The 15,691-nt window shown below is 39.6% G+C and overlaps 2 protein-coding genes across 2 annotated transcripts in view; both read left to right on the top strand.

Annotated features, from left to right (window-relative positions):
• Positions 1-15,691, top strand: part of LOC119485897 (NACHT, LRR and PYD domains-containing protein 3-like) — a 65,254-nt gene extending 49,563 nt beyond the window's left edge. The window contains 7 exon segments of the mRNA XM_037765729.1: positions 9,280-9,453; positions 10,936-11,109; positions 11,445-11,618; positions 12,318-12,491; positions 12,659-12,832; positions 13,307-13,353; positions 14,423-15,691. Coding sequence (XP_037621657.1) covers positions 9,280-9,453; positions 10,936-11,109; positions 11,445-11,618; positions 12,318-12,491; positions 12,659-12,832; positions 13,307-13,353; positions 14,423-15,024 — 1,519 coding nt within the window. The 3' untranslated portion in view covers positions 15,025-15,691.
• Positions 3,030-8,941, top strand: LOC119485904 (NLR family CARD domain-containing protein 3-like). The gene is made up of 4 exons (XM_037765742.1): positions 3,030-3,107; positions 3,810-4,095; positions 5,802-5,870; positions 7,071-8,941. Exons 2-4 carry the CDS (start codon positions 3,822-3,824, stop codon positions 8,939-8,941), a joined length of 2,214 nt encoding a protein of 737 aa, XP_037621670.1. The 5' UTR covers positions 3,030-3,107; positions 3,810-3,821.

The raw sequence follows: 15,691 nt of genomic DNA, 5'->3' as shown, positions 1-15,691 counted from the left end.
GAGTATTAAATACTTGACAAATCTCCCTTTAAGGTATATTTTGAACAGATAAAAAAATGTGTGATTAATTTGCAATTAATCAAAGGGACCCCTTTGAAAATGGCCATGCCAGTTTTTCCTCGCCAAAATTTAGCGTAAGTTTGGAGCGTTATTTAACCTCCTTCGTGACAAGCTTACATTGGTACCAATGGAATCCCGAGGTTTTGTAGTTTCATATCTTGATGAAGGTGTGAAATGTATTGCTAAAATATTCACTCAATTTCACACTGTTAAAGATACGTCTGGTCATATTCTATACTGTTCTTCATGTTCATACTCAAACCTACAGTGAATGTATCTACTAACAAGTATTGTGTGTGTGTGTGTGTGTATCAAATCTGATGTATCTTATTCCATACATTTTATTTATACAGTTAACTGAAGAGTTATACCTCCTGTCAATTAAACTTCCCGACATGAAGGTGGAAGTGCTGTTTTAAAACATTCACACTGAGGGATTTAAATTAATGTCCACAAATCTCCTATTCAGACTCAAACCAATAACATGTTAGTGCATCTCTCAATACTTTCTGACTTCCTGTCTGTGGCTCTCGGCTCATTAGTTCCTACTTTAAAACCCAAATATACAGTAAAGTTTAATTTGACTAGAAGCTCAGAATCCTAAATCAGCTGCTCGCTGTAGTTTTTAATCAAATAAACAGGAGGAAATAGTGCATTTGTTGGGGACTATTTTCAGCGGCGGATTAATCCAAATGTGGTGCTCTAGTGAGTGTTAGTGGCAGCATGATGGTGTATGTGGGATTGAGTCAAAATAAACTACAGTGTGTGTTCATGGTGATGAAGGAACATGTCACACAGTGACACAGTGAGGCTCATTGATGTGTTTGTAATAGTTGTTGGACAACAATGGAGCTCTATGGCTCAGAATATATATATATATATATATATAATTCTGAAGGCCTTTCCTTTACCCTGGTGACTCTCTTTACAGCCATTTGAAGGCAGCAGGTTTCTGTTCCATCAGAAGTATCTATTTGGAGTGATGATGTTTCTGTCAAGCTGCGATTACGCACGACAGATGCGTTGCTTAAATGTTGTACAACCAGTTTCAGGCTGTTGCAAAACAATCAGAGACACATCTTTTTGCTTATGTGCACAGCCAACTTGTTGAGTACTGACTCATTGAACATAGAGTCATGAGTACTGATTCAACTTTGGAAGTTACATTTCACAGTGTTGAGCTCAGAAATTAGACTATTTTTAAAATTTCAATTTGTGGATGATAATTAGGAAATAGGTGACTGTTTCAGTAGTTTTTTAAATGCAGAACAGTCAAGTGAATTGAACTTTAAAGATGCACCATAAGGTCACAAGATTCCCAAACTGTCCCCTAGCCATTTGTTTAAAGGGAATGAAAGCAGCATCTAACACACCCACTAATGTATGATTAAAATACTCTTAAATATAAAAAAATCTTTTGTCTTTCACATAAAATGATTATGGCTGTCAGTCTATTAAAATCTTTAGTCGTGATTAATCGCAAATTATTGTGAATTTTTTATCTGTACATAATGTACCTTAAAGGGAGATTTGTCAAGTATTTAATACTCAACACGGGAGTGGACAAATATGCTGCTTTATGCAAATGTATGTATATATTTCTTATTGGAAATCAATTAACAACACAAAACAATGACATATACTGTCATCAATAGTAGGGATGCACCGATCTGACTTTTTCAGTCCCGATACCGAATACATCAGGCTTGACTTAAACACTGCTTTCCTAACTTTGTAAAACAAAATGTAGAAAATCAATGCATAGATGTAAATTTACTGAATTGTTATTTATTTTTAAAATAATAAATCATACAACAACTTGGTAAAAAATCTTCAAAATTAACAGTAATTATAATTCATGTGTAAACCTTTTTAATGCAGCAACAAATTGGTCAAAACTTTAATAGGACTTAAAATTCCAGTATACAGTATAATGTATATAGTATACAAACATAGAATTGAATTGAATAAATCGGCCCCGTTGTCACCGATATCCGATCCAGCTATTTGAGTCAGTATCGGCCCGATATCCGATCCAGTATCAGTATCGGTGCATCCCTACTCAATATTGCTCAAATCATAACATGGCAAACTAAAGCTAAACAGGAAAAAACAGCTCGATACAATTTAGCTTAGGTTTGGAGCGTTATTTAGCCTCCTTCCCGATAAGCTAGTATGACATGGTTGGTACCAATAGATTTCTTAATTGTCTAGTTTCATATGATGTCAGAGTATCTTTACTCTAGCTTTAAAACCTAAAAATCACAAGTTGCGCTAATGCGTTAGAGAAATTAGTGGCGTTAAAACGAATTTGCGTTAAGTGTTATTATCGCGTTAACTTTGACAGCCCTAAAAATAATAAATAATTATAATAAAACAGTAATTCTAATTAAAAAGAAAGAAAGAAGAAAAAAGGATATTTAAAACAAAAAATAAATACATATGTTTCATATAATTTCATTTAAAAATATTTATTTTTGTGTTTCCATCTCCTCAGAGGCAGTGGATGTTCAGGGCCTGATGATCAGTGTAAAGGCATGCTGCACAGACAGGCTTCTTGTGTTTATTCACTCAGTGTTACTTATTACAGGCAGCTATTAAACTGAAGACTTTTTCAATGGATTCAAACTCACCACATTTTCTGAATCCATTATCGATGTTTCATGAGTGTTTTCTTCTCTTAAATTACACATAATGCCACAAATTCTTTTAAATCGCTTGTAGGTGCTACTTCACGTTCATCATGAGTCTTGAATCTTCTTGTTGGGTCAAAGCTTTTTTTGCTGTCTGGGACAACAAGAGTCAACTAAACACAAAACAACATATCATGTAGTTGTGTTGCACAATGTTGGGTAAATATTTAGAGGAACTTCCATGACAAAGAGGAACCGGAATAAGCGGATGTTGGAATTTCACTGACAGACACGGACTGTATTTCCTCATTCAGCATTTCCTTTAAACTTACTTGACTTAACTGCAGCAGCCAGACTGCAGAGTGACTGGACTCTGATGTTGTCGACACATTTTAACATTCTCCCAACCTTCAGGTGAGAGTTTTGCTTTTTATACTTCCGATAATTATAACTTTGTAGATAAATGTGTAATGTGAAGTGAAGCTCAGAGAGAACGTAGTCGGGGGTATATAGCACTCCACGTGTCTGTCCTTCCTACCTTCCGTCCGTCTTTCCGTCCGTTACACTTTCGTTTCCGGAGCAGAACTCGGAAACTATTTAACTTAGGACCTTCAAATTTGGTATGATGGTTGACAGTGTGCCCATTAGTTAATTATTTAATGCCCATTAATTCCATTAGTTCCAAAAGGGCAAAACCTTTGGCCCTACTTTAGTAGGGGTCAAGCGGTGAGCAGGGGTATTTGAGCCATGCTCACTTTTGTCTTGTTCCAGCTGCTCCAGCGTCTCATCGTGGCTCTAGGAATAACAATGTTAGTCTTTCGATCCACCCTTTTGGTCCAAAGTGAAATATCTCAACAACTATTTGATGGATTGTAACACAGACATTCATGTTCCCCACAGGATGAATCTCAATGACTTTTACTTTACTGCCATCATGAAGTTGACATTCTTGGTTTTGTGTGAAATGTCTTAACAACTATTGGATGGATTGCGATGTCCCCCTTTAGGATGAGGTCAATCTAATCTATCTACACTATGTGAGTTGTTCTCCTGTTGCTGCTCTGATGCATTTGTGTTACACTTTTCCTTCGGGTTGACAAAACTACCTAATTTTAGAAAGAAGCCACAATGGCGGCTGAGTACCTTTTGAACACTCTGGAGGATTTAAGAGATGACGAATTTAAGGACTTCAAGTGGTATCTGCAGCAGCCTGACATCCTGGAAGGCTACCAAACCATCAAAGTGTCCAAGCTGGAGAAGGCAGAAAGGCGGGACACAGTTCATCTGATGATGACCATCTATAAACTTCATGGAGCTCTGAAGGTGACCAAGAAGGCTTTAGAGAAGATAAAGAGGAATGATCTGGTACAGAAACTGTCAGACACCAGCTCAGGACCAGAAGGTCAGTCTCACTTTTGTTATTTGTATTTTCAGGCAGTAAGAGTGGGTTGACATGAGCAACATAATAAAGGAACAGTGTCTCTGTACTGAAGCTCATTGTATACACCAAAGAAAATCAATTGGAGGCCTGATTTCTAAATCCACCTGAGGTTGATACGTCGATGGACATGAAAGAAAGCAGTAGAATCCTGCATGTTGTTGTCGGAGAGTTTATGTATTAGACACGCATGGTCTAAAGTGGATGGTGCAAGTGCATTTAGGGCGTATCAAACTCCACTTTTTCTAGTTAAGTAAATTGCAAGGGGCAAAGGGGTTGTATTTAGTCTCTTAATTAATCATAGGTGTGTTTTGGGTGTAACAGGAATCAAACCAATCAGAGTGTCATCTCCCATTCTCTTTAAAAGTCAGGTGCGCCTGCACCTGGCGCATTGCTATTTAAAAGGCAGATTCGGCAAATTGACACATAAACGGTCTGCCAGCGTCCGACATCAGAACTGCGCCCATAGCAACGGTCTGCTATACATACATAGCAACGGTATGTTATTAAGAAATAGCAGACCGTAGACCGTAGTAGACCGTGATTAACCAATCAGAATCAACTATTCAACAACGCTGTGTAATAAAGTGTGATAAAAATGTTTATTATGAGATCTTGTTTTCGTAATTATGAGAAAATGTCTCCAGTTCTATTTTTCTTTGGGGAATGCAATGAGCTGCTGCATCACAGTGACACATGTAATGGGTTACGTCTTATAGGAACATATCTGTTGTCCATTTATGTTGTATTTTACAAATTGATCATATCATAGTCTTGAGGGGTAGGTAAATGTTTTCATACCGTTACATTTACAGTTGTAGTCCAGTCATCCTCTGTTGAAGGATTTGCTAGCCAAAAGTACATTAAAGAGATATTCATCCCGTGCCTACTTGAGGTGCAGAAACCTAATTTAGAATCACTTTTCTTCCCTATCTATATGTAGATAGGTAGTTGGACCTTTCTCATATTAACACCTATTTAGTTACAAAATCATGATTTTTAGTTGCTGTATTTTTGATTAACTTCGTGAGGCCATTATTGCCTAAGTAGTGGCGGGCTCAGGGATTTGTTTTTCCACAAATTGTGACTTTTAACTGATCTGCAGTGCATATAAGATTTGCTTCCTGTGTTAATGTGTTAGTGCAACTAAGGGTTAAGTGCAGTGTTGATAAGTTTAAAAGTTTAGGGTTGTTTTCTACATTAAATGAGGTCTTGATTAACTGTGTTAGAGTGATGCAGATGATCACAAATTTAAGATTGTTGACCGACTGTGAGGAGTATTTGCATGCCAGTACATCCCTTTTTGGTTAAGTGCTGTTTATGATACTCATGTTCACGTATTTATCACTAATTTCAATGTTACTATGCTAGGCTACAGATATTGTAACTTGTCCTTATAGTTTATCACAGCTTTTATTATTTTGTAGTTTGAATTATTTCATTTATTCACATTTTTTTAGAAATGGTATGTAGAAGATTACAGTTATTATTATACAGATTAATTGGTGGAGTTACATCCATGTTGATTATTAATGCCCCTCAGCGATCACACTTAACACTCTGCACATACAAAATAAAAAAAAAACTATTAACAAGTACTGCTTAACTTAATGATAACTGATAACTAATAAGTCAAATTGATAAAACAACATATAACCTCTCTCACACAGCGTCAATGGATGTCAATGATGTTAGAGAGACTTCAGAGAACAGAGGAACTTGCTCCTCTCAGAGCGAAGGTAAAGCTGCTGTATTCTCTGGTTTGTATTGAAGCCCTGACAGACAAAGTGTCGTAAAAGTTAGAAGAATTGAAGTGTAAGTAAGTTCTACTTTCTGTGTGCGACATTATGACTCCATTATGAGAGAGAAAGCTTAATTCAGTTCCTTCAAAATAGGCCCTAGAAGCTATTAAAACGTTGCTTACAAAGGTCTTATTTGACATATTTATTATACTACATACATTTTAGCCAAATCGTAGAACTACAACTTCCGTGTCCGTCATGTGATGCCATTGGGCCCAAAAATACTTTTTACATTGAGAAAGAGACGTCTGTAAATCAGCGGATTTTTTTTTATTTTTAGGTAAATCAATTTCCCAGTACGAGCACTTGAATATCCTTTATTTAAATCATCATGTCCTAAAAGTTGTAAAATGAAAAAAATGGCCGAATCCAAACGGGAAACATAGAAAATTGGCGTGCTTTGTGCACGGCCCAGGACAGGAGGGCTCTGCAGCAGGTGATTGAAACCGCCCAGGACATCATTGGTACCCACCTACTGAGCATCACTGATATCGGTAAGGTGAGGTGCCTGCGCAGAGACAATACCAGCAACAGCCTGTTCACCCTGCTGCCGTCTGGCAAGCGATACAGAAGTCTCCACTATCATACCACCAGACTACAGAGCAGCTTCTTTTCTCAGGCGTCCTCCATAACCCCCCATTAAAATTATTGTTTTTTTAATTAATTAATTTATTTTAATTTGTGTAGCACAAAGGGACTACAACTTGCATTTCGTCTCACATAAATTAACCTTGAACCTTGAGAAAGAAAATAGTTAAACTGATGCTACAGGACTTTCGTTTGTGACATTTTAACCAGTAGATGGCAGCAACACCAGCAGCTGCTCAGTGGTCACCAGTCCAGGGCTGTGGTTGCACTGTTGTAAAGCTGGGGTGTACAAAAGAGCATAAGTTCAACCCTAAACGTTAAGATGACTTGCTGTTACACAAGTACAAATCTTTGACTATTAGAATACTGTCCACAGACAATTTGCTCCCCCTTTAACTAAAAATAGGTTTGATTGCACTTTAGTTTCTCTTCAGAAGCAAATGTTTAGCAAAACAAAAAGCATGCATTTACTGATCCCCATGATAATAGAGGCATATGTAGACATGCAGCCTAATTCTATGTTGTGTTTTTTCTATTAATGTCACACAGATGTGATTGTTCCAGTACCAGAGCCACGACACATCTCATATTACCAACACTTGCTCCAATCAAACCTCCAGGATAAGTTTATGTGTGCTCAAGAGGGATGGGCACAGAAGAAGGATGAGCAACGTCTGGATGATATCTACACAGAGCTGTACATCACAGCTGGGGGTGACGTACACATCAACCAACAGCATGAGGTCAGGCAGATTGAGGCGCCGGTAGTGAAGCCAGCAGGAACAGAGAAACCAATTAAACCTTGTGACATGTTCAAACTCCCCTCGGGAAGATATAAACCCATAAGAACAGTGCTGACCAATGGAATCGCAGGAATTGGAAAAACATTTCTGGTGCGTAAGTTTGTGTTGGACTGGGCTGAAGGAAGAGACAATCAAGATGTGCATCTCATTTTCCCCTTCACCTTCCGCCAGCTGAATTTATGGAAGAGAGAAAAGTTGTGTCTGGCAGAGCTCATTCATGAATGTATCACGGAGACCAGAGACATCAAGGACGAAGCTCTTAATCACATCTTTACAACTCTGCAATCATCAGGAAACACCAACTACGACAAGAGCAAATTCAAACTTCTGTTTGTTTTGGATGGACTGGATGAGAGCCGCCTTGATCTGGACTGCTCTACCAGTGAAAATCAGGCAGTTAACTTTGATGTGACAGCGTCGATCTCAGTGGATGTGCTGCTGACAAGTCTCATAAAAAAGGAACTGCTTCCCTCTGCTCGCCTCTGGATAACCACACGACCTGCAGCAGCCGATCAAATCCATTCTGATTTTGTTGACATGGTGACAGAGGTCAGAGGGTTCACTGACCCCCAGAAGGAGGAGTACTTCAGGAAGAGATTCAGAGATGAGGAGCAGGCCAACACAATCATCTCCCACATGAAGACATCACGAAGTCTCCACATCATGTGCCACATCCCAGTTTTCTGCTGGATCACGTCTACAGTTCTGGAGGATTTGTTGGAAACCAGAGAGGGAGGAGAGCTGCCCAAGACTCTGACTGAGATGTATGCAGAATTCTTGGTGTTTCAGATTCATCAGACAAAAAAGAAGTATGGCCAAAAAAAGTGCATTCAGTACATTAAGTCATTAGCAAAACTAGCTTTCCGCCAGTTGGAAAAGGGCAACCTGATCTTCTATGAGAAAGATCTCAAAGAGAGTGGCATTGACGTCAGTGGAGCCTCGGTTTGCTCAGGAGTGTTCACAGAGATCTTCAAAGAGGAACGTGGGAGGAAGAATGATGAAGACAAGGTGTTTAGCTTCGTCCATCTGAGTGTTCAGGAGTTTTTGGCAGCTTTATATGTAGAAAGGGAAGTCATTAACAGAAACAAGAATGTGATGTGTGAGCCAGGGCAAACACGTGGCGAACAAGTGCGAATGTTTTTCAGCAAAACATCTATGACAGAAGTCCACGAATTTGCTATTGACAAGACCTTGCAGAGTCCAAATGGACACCTGGACTTGTTCCTCCGATTCCTCCTGGGTCTTTCACTGGAGACCAATCAGAATCTCCTACGAGACCTAATGAAAAGGAAAAGAAGCTCAGAGACCAATCAGGAAACAGTCGAGTACATCAAGAAGAAGATCAGTGAGAATCCGGCTCCAGAGAGAAGCATCAATCTGTTCCACTGCCTGAATGAACTGAATGATCGTTCTCTAGTGGAGGAGATCCAACAGTACCTGAGTTCAGGACGTCTCTCCACAGATAGACTGTCTCCTGCTCAGTGGTCAGCTCTGGTCTTCATCTTACTGTCATCAGAAGACGATCTGGATGTGTTTGACCTGAAGAAATATTCTGCTTCACAGGAGGCTCTTCTGAGGCTGCTGCCTGTGGCCAAAGCCTCCAACAAAGCTCTGTAAGTGCACAGATAACTGCAGATACTAAGTGTATCACATGTCTAGGTTTGTTATCAACAAATTAAAGTTTTAATAAACTGATCACAATATTTAGTCAACACATTGATTAGTTGATCAATTGAAAAGTCTGTCAAATTGTTTCTTCAGTGAAATTGTACCTCCACAGAATGGATGAAAATCAGAGTGTAGTTCATTTAAGGCTAAAATGTATTTCTGTACATTATTGTGATCCCAGATCAACTCATCAACTCAGAGACGGCAACCATAGAAATGTGTTTCTCACATTGTAGATAATATAGAAACAGTTTCAGTGTTTGTGTTTATCACTAACTCTTCTTCAGGCTGAGTGGCTGTAATCTGTCAGAGAGAAGCTGTGAAGCTCTGTTCTCAGTTTTCAGCTCTCAGTCCTCTAGTCTGAGAGAGCTGGACCTGAGTAACAACAAACTGAAGGATTCAGGAGTGAAGCTGCTGGCTGCTGGACTGGAGAGTCCACAATGTAAACTGGAGACTCTCAGGTCAGATCACATTGTTATGCTTTTGTGTAATGCTGTGTAGTACCTGTGTACATTGCAGAAATTCTGGGTGAACACACAAGCATGATACGGGAACTTGAAGGAACTAGTGCACAAACACAGAGAATGGACTTTTCAGCGAAGTAGAACACATCTTTGGGGAACATATTTCCATATTCATGGACTCTGGATGTTTGATTGAGGGACAACAATGTGGAAACCGCATATCAGACAGAGAATACTAAGCAGAGAAATTCTGTCAGAAGTTCTCATTATAACACTGTTTCCTCATTGATGAAACAAACATGGATTTTTGCTGACTAACTATAGAGAAGGGTTTCTGTGCAACATCATCACAGAGATACGCACGCAACTAGGGGGTAGAAAGCACGGCATGTCTAGCAGAGCCAGATACAGATACAGATATCTTTATTTATCCCTGAAGGGCGATTCAGTTTCTACAGTCCACCGAGACATATACACATTCATACCGCACAGTCATCAATGACAGAGGGAACACAGTAGGTGGCATATGGGGAAGTGCAAGATCAATAAAGTACAAGAATAAAAATTAGCTCCCTCTGGTATGCCATAATGTTACATTTTGAAGGGAAGACGTCTGGTAGTCTACCGGGGCAGCCACTTCTCCTCCCCCGCGGTCACAACAACAAGCGGCTGTGGAAGCTAACGTTAGCTAACGTTCGTTTGGTTTTGACATGGACATATCTGCAATACTGTATTGACTTTTGGCGTTACGTTTCCGACTGGGGGCTATCCGCTAATGTTAGCTAGCAACCAGCAAAACGCTATTTAGTAGAGAGCCGTCAGGTGTATAATGTTAATGTTCACCTGCCCGACATACAAAGAGCTGCTGTGTGACTGGTTGTACTAATAACATGACCAAAATTCAAGTGTCCAGTTTAATATTAACGTTATACCTGTTGAGGGATCGCAAGGAAAAAGTGTCTGGCTGCGGCCATCAAGAGGGACTCACATAGCTTGAACTCCGACCACAGTGTCAATCAAACAGACTCTGGTCCCCCAAGTCAAATCACAGTTATGTCTGATCTAACGTTACCCATTGCACAACAGGTGATAATAAACAAATCTCATACGAATATGTCATATGATAATGGTATCTGGTGGTCGGACTCTGCAGGGGTTGATATAGTCAACAAGAATGTACAAACATTGCAAAATCTACGTTGATGACAACCGGCTGCCAAAGCGCTATTGCCCCCTGAATGCACACGCACCCAGTAATATCTGTATACAAGAAACCCGTCTATATGACAGGCAAATATTCCTTTGGTTTCTATTGTGTTTTTGATGGCCATATACTGTATATGTTTGCACTTTACATCATAAGAACAAACCACAAATTTACTTGATATGCTGTATACGCTGAATATTGTTCACTGACACTGAACATATCTGGGATGTTAAAGCAAAACATAAAGACATTTTTACCTATTTCTATTTCAGGTTGAGTCAAACCGGGCTCACAATGAAATGTTGTCAGGAGCTCTCATCAGTTCTCAGCTCTAAGTCCTCTAGTCTGGTAGAGCTGGACCTGAGTAACAACGACTTGCAGGATTCAGGAGTGAAGCTGGTCTCTGCTGGACTGGAGAGTCCACACTGTACACTGGAGACTCTCAGGTCAGATCCTTCTGTGGTGATTTTGTCTGACAACACGTCTTCCCATTTTACTGTTTTCTCATTTTTTAAAATGAAGCAGCAGGAAACATTTAAAAACATTTCACCTGGAGATGGAATTTACAACCAACTCACAGTTTTATTATAAGCATTAGTTTATGCTAGCCAGCTAGAGATGATAAAGTCTGCAAACAACAGTCACTCACTGCAGCCTACAAAATCCACCGTTGTCTGCTAGAGGTTCACAGAGAAATTATGTCAGGACTTCACATCATTTTTTTTACTTTGTAGACAATATAAACAATATCTGTGTTTCTTTTTCACTGACTCTTCTTCAGGCTGAGTGTCTGTAATCTGTCGGAGAGAAGCTGTGAAGCTCTGTCCTCAGTTCTCAGCTCTCAGTCCTCTAGTCTGAGAGAGCTGGACCTGAGTAACAACGACCTGCAGGATTCTGGAGTGAAGCTGGTCTGTGTTGGACTGGAGAGTCCACACTGTACACTGGAGACTCTCAGGTCAGATCTGAATCTGATGCTTTTGTGTAACACTGTATTGTGAGTGACTTCGCCCAATGTCAGCTGGGATCGGCTCCAGCCCCCCCACGACCCTGAATAGGAAAAGCGGTTACGGATAATGTATGAATGAATGAATGAAGGATTTTATATTCTGCATCAAACATTATATGTTTTATAGTCTAGTTTTGCACTGCATGCCTAATGCTGAAAAATATTTTTTTCTTGACCACGTTCAGATAATCATTATTATCGTTTGCACTTTGAACCATAAAAACATTAAACAAATGTACTTGATAAATACACTAAGACCTGTCTTATATGGAGCCAGGACAGTGACTTTAAATGTTGGCATTGGATCTGATAGGATAGGATAGGATAGGATAGGATAGGATGAACTTTATTTATCCCCGAAAGGGAAACTGGTTTGCCACCATGTATAAAAAATCGAAAAAGACATAGACACAACACAATACATCAACTACACAAGATAACACCACGCAGTTCATTGAAGGGATGTACATAGTTCCAACAATGACAACAATCCCAACAACTTTTTCAGTTCAGGTTTTGTTTTCAAAGCCAAATTATATTTTCAATTCAGTTAAACTGTCTTGGCTCCACAGTCCTACGGTTCTCTAAGACATTAAACTGAAAAATAGTATTGTAATATAGTATATGTTTTACTAATTTACATTGTAGGTTGAGTCAAACCAGGCTTACAAAGAAATGCTGTCAGGAGCTCTCCTCAGTTCTCAGCTCTCAGTCCTCTAGTCTGAGAGAGCTGGACCTGAGTAACAACGACCTGCAGGATTCAGGAGTGAAGCTGGTCTCTGCTGGACTGGAGAGTCCACAATGTACACTGGAGAGTCTCAGGTCAGTATTCATCATTTGTTTAACAGATGGCCATTTAAATGGATATACAAGCTGATGTTCACATATTTTTACAAACTTATTTCTTATAATTTCTAATTTCACAATTAATCGCAAATTAATCACAGATCTTTAATCTGTTAAAAATGTGCGCGTGTCTGTGTGTCCAGGCTGTCTGGCTGTCTGATCACAGAGGAAGGCTGTACTTCTCTGGCCTCAGCTCTGAGATTCAACCCCTTCCATCTGAGAGAGCTGGACCTGAGCTACAATCATCCAGGAGACTCGGGAGTGAAGCTGCTTTCTGCTGGACTGGAGGATCCACACTGGAGACTAGAAACTCTCAGGTATGAGCAAACAACAAGAACTCACACACCGTCTCTCTGTCACACTGACAAGCTGAGGACTGTTGGTTCACAGTCTGTACCAGCAGCACTGCTGATAACAGTGAAGACAGTCACTGATGTTACTGAGAGTCCCTGTCCCCACTGAGACTGACCTCCTAACTGGTCTAATACCGGATCAGGATTCAGTGGTGGTTATACAACAACAACAACTATGACTCTCAGGATTTCTGTTGTGACTGTGAGTTTTAAGTCAGTGATATCATTAGAAAAGTATATATAAGACATATTTTTATTACTATCAGTCATGTAGCTTATCTCAGGACTTTGTTCAGACTGCAGCATTCTGAATGAGCTGCAGATATCTGAGTTTGTTTTAAAGAGACTGACTCCTGTCCTAAATCTGAGAGAAGGTTTATGAAGATCATTGATGAGGAAGCTTCTGAAGGTTCATTCTGACTTTGTTTCTTCCTCCAGGATGGAAGATGGTGGAGAGCAGAGGCTGAAACCTGGTCTGAGGAAGTGTAAGTGTGTGTTCACTTTAACCCTCTGAGATCCATTGGTACCAACCATGTCACGTTAGCTTGTCGGGAAGGAGGTTAAATAACGCTCCAAAGTTTTGGTGAGGAAAAACTGGCATGGTCATTTTCAAAGGGGTTCCTTGACCTCTGACCTCAAGATATGCGTATGCGTGCAGAATAAATGTGCCTATTCTAAAAATGGTGTATTTGAATGGGGTCCCTAAACAGTCTTTGAATTACATAAATTGGGTATCACTGTAAAAAGGAGACTTGTGAATCCAATGAGCCCAACTGTATTATGATGTTAGTCCCCATAGTAACCATTTCAATGTAGTGAGACCATATTTTGAAACTTGACCTCACTGTATAAACTGACCTGTGGTGACCTCTAGGATAATCACAGCCTCATGAAACTTTACAACCACAAACTACAGACCTAGAGCATTCAGAGGATGGATGGCTCCCCTAGGTAGATTGACATTAAGGGGGTTTCCGAGCAGTTTCCAGAACAGAAGTGCTTGCCATCCAATTGCCGAAAAATGCAGTTATTGCAGAAATCTCCAACTGTCAAAAGTTTTTGAAACCAAATCACAGCATGACCTTTTTCTATGGTGTTCCTCAAGGTCTTGGTGTCATAATGTGGTATTTTGGAGGGATTATTGATCATTTTTATCAATTCTCGAGTAATGGTTAAATTTAGCACAAAATCTGTGTAACAAATGGTATCGACCCAAAAATTGTTCTAAACCCTTATACACATTTACAACTTATTTTAATTAATTAATTAAATTGTGTTTATTTCTGATTCATGATGAGAAGAACTTGACACAGTGCTGAGCTGGGTACTGGCATCCCCCCCAAAAAGACAAAAACTGGTCTATTGTGGGTCTCAGAGGGTAGTTTAAATCAAAAGTTGTGTATCTGCATTCAATCCTTAATTTGAAGACCCAAAACAGTGAGTCTTTGTGAAGTTTTGATTTAATAGTCAGTCTGTTAATAAAGCAGCAAATAAACCCATCAGGTGTGTTGGATGATAAACTGCTGCTGTATCGTGTCTTGTTCTCTCTATCAGATGCCTGTGAACTCACACTGGACACAAACACAGTAAACAGAAACCTCAAACTGTCTGACAACAACAGGAAGGTGACAGCAGTGACAGAGGAACAGCCATATCCTGATCATCCAGATAGGTTTGACTACTGGCCTCATGTTATGTGTAGAAATAGTCTGACTGGTCGCTGTTACTGGGAGGTCGAGTGGAGAGGAAGGGGTAATATATCAGTGAGTTACAGAAGAATCAGGAGGAGAGGAACAAGAGGTCACTGCAGGTTGGGAGGGAAGGATCTGTCCTGGAATCTGTTGTACTCTGATGTTGAAGGTTACTCTGTCAGTCACAACACGAAAAATACATGCCTCCCCTCCTCCTCCTTCTCATCATCCTCGTCCTCCTCATCTTCTGTCTCTAACAGAGTAGGAGTGTATGTGGACTGTCCTGCTGGCATTCTGTCCTTCTACAGAGTCTCCTCTGACACACTGATCCACCTCTACACCTTCAACACCACATTCACCAAACCTCTTTATCCTGGGTTTGGGTTTGGGCTTGGGTTATTCTCATATAGTCCTTCAGTGACTCTGTGTTCACTGTAGGAGGGAGAATCTCCTCCTGTGTGGTGAAACACTCACACTGCTGACAAACACACACACACTTTTTGAAAGTCATGCTTACTCATAATTACAAGAAAACATCCGTCTCCCTTTTCTCTCTCCAGTAAATACACTGCATATCTCTGATTTTAAATACCTTGAAATACCTTTCAAGAATGTTTTCATTTAGATTTTTGGTGTAAAGATGTTTTAGTACAGTATCTATTTTCAATAAAGGATCCACACACACATGAGAATATCAAAAAATTAATGTTTTTCATCTTACTTTGTAAAAATATGATTCCTTAGTGTTTTGTATTTAGTATTTAGATTAGATCCTGATGGGCAAAGTTGGCACCTTGCATGGCAGCCTCTGCCATCAGTGTATGAATGGGTGAATGCTGACATGTAGTGTAAAGCGCTTTGAGTGGTAGGAAGACTAGAAAAGCGCTATATAAATGCTATATAAAAGTCCATTTACCATTTACATATAATGGAAATGCTCAAGTAAAGTACTTCAGAACAGTATTTGAGAAGCCAATTTACTTTGTTAGGCCTACTTTCCACTCCCAAAGCTAAACCATGGATGTATTAAAGGGACTGTTTGTAACTTTTTAAGCGTATAAATGTACCGGGTCAGGACTAAGACTGAGATTTAATGTTGATCACAATAACTGCAACTTTTGTGAGACTGAGA

The sequence above is a fragment of the Sebastes umbrosus genome, chromosome 3 (assembly GCF_015220745.1).
Source record: "Sebastes umbrosus isolate fSebUmb1 chromosome 3, fSebUmb1.pri, whole genome shotgun sequence".
Taxonomy (NCBI): Eukaryota; Metazoa; Chordata; class Actinopteri; order Perciformes; family Sebastidae; genus Sebastes; species Sebastes umbrosus.
The sequence above is the reverse complement of the archived record's forward strand: the minus strand, read 5'-3'. Positions and strand labels throughout refer to the sequence as shown.

Excerpts from the sequence above, each read along its gene's own strand:
- LOC119485904 (XM_037765742.1), top strand. The coding sequence starts at position 3,822 with ATGGCGGCTGAGTACCTTTTGAACACTCTGGAGGATTTAAGAGATGAC. Across the intron at positions 4,096-5,801 it reads CACCAGCTCAGGACCAGAAG|CGTCAATGGATGTCAATGAT; the intron begins GTCAGTCTCACT and ends TCTCTCACACAG. Across the intron at positions 5,871-7,070 it reads TTGCTCCTCTCAGAGCGAAG|ATGTGATTGTTCCAGTACCA; the intron begins GTAAAGCTGCTG and ends AATGTCACACAG.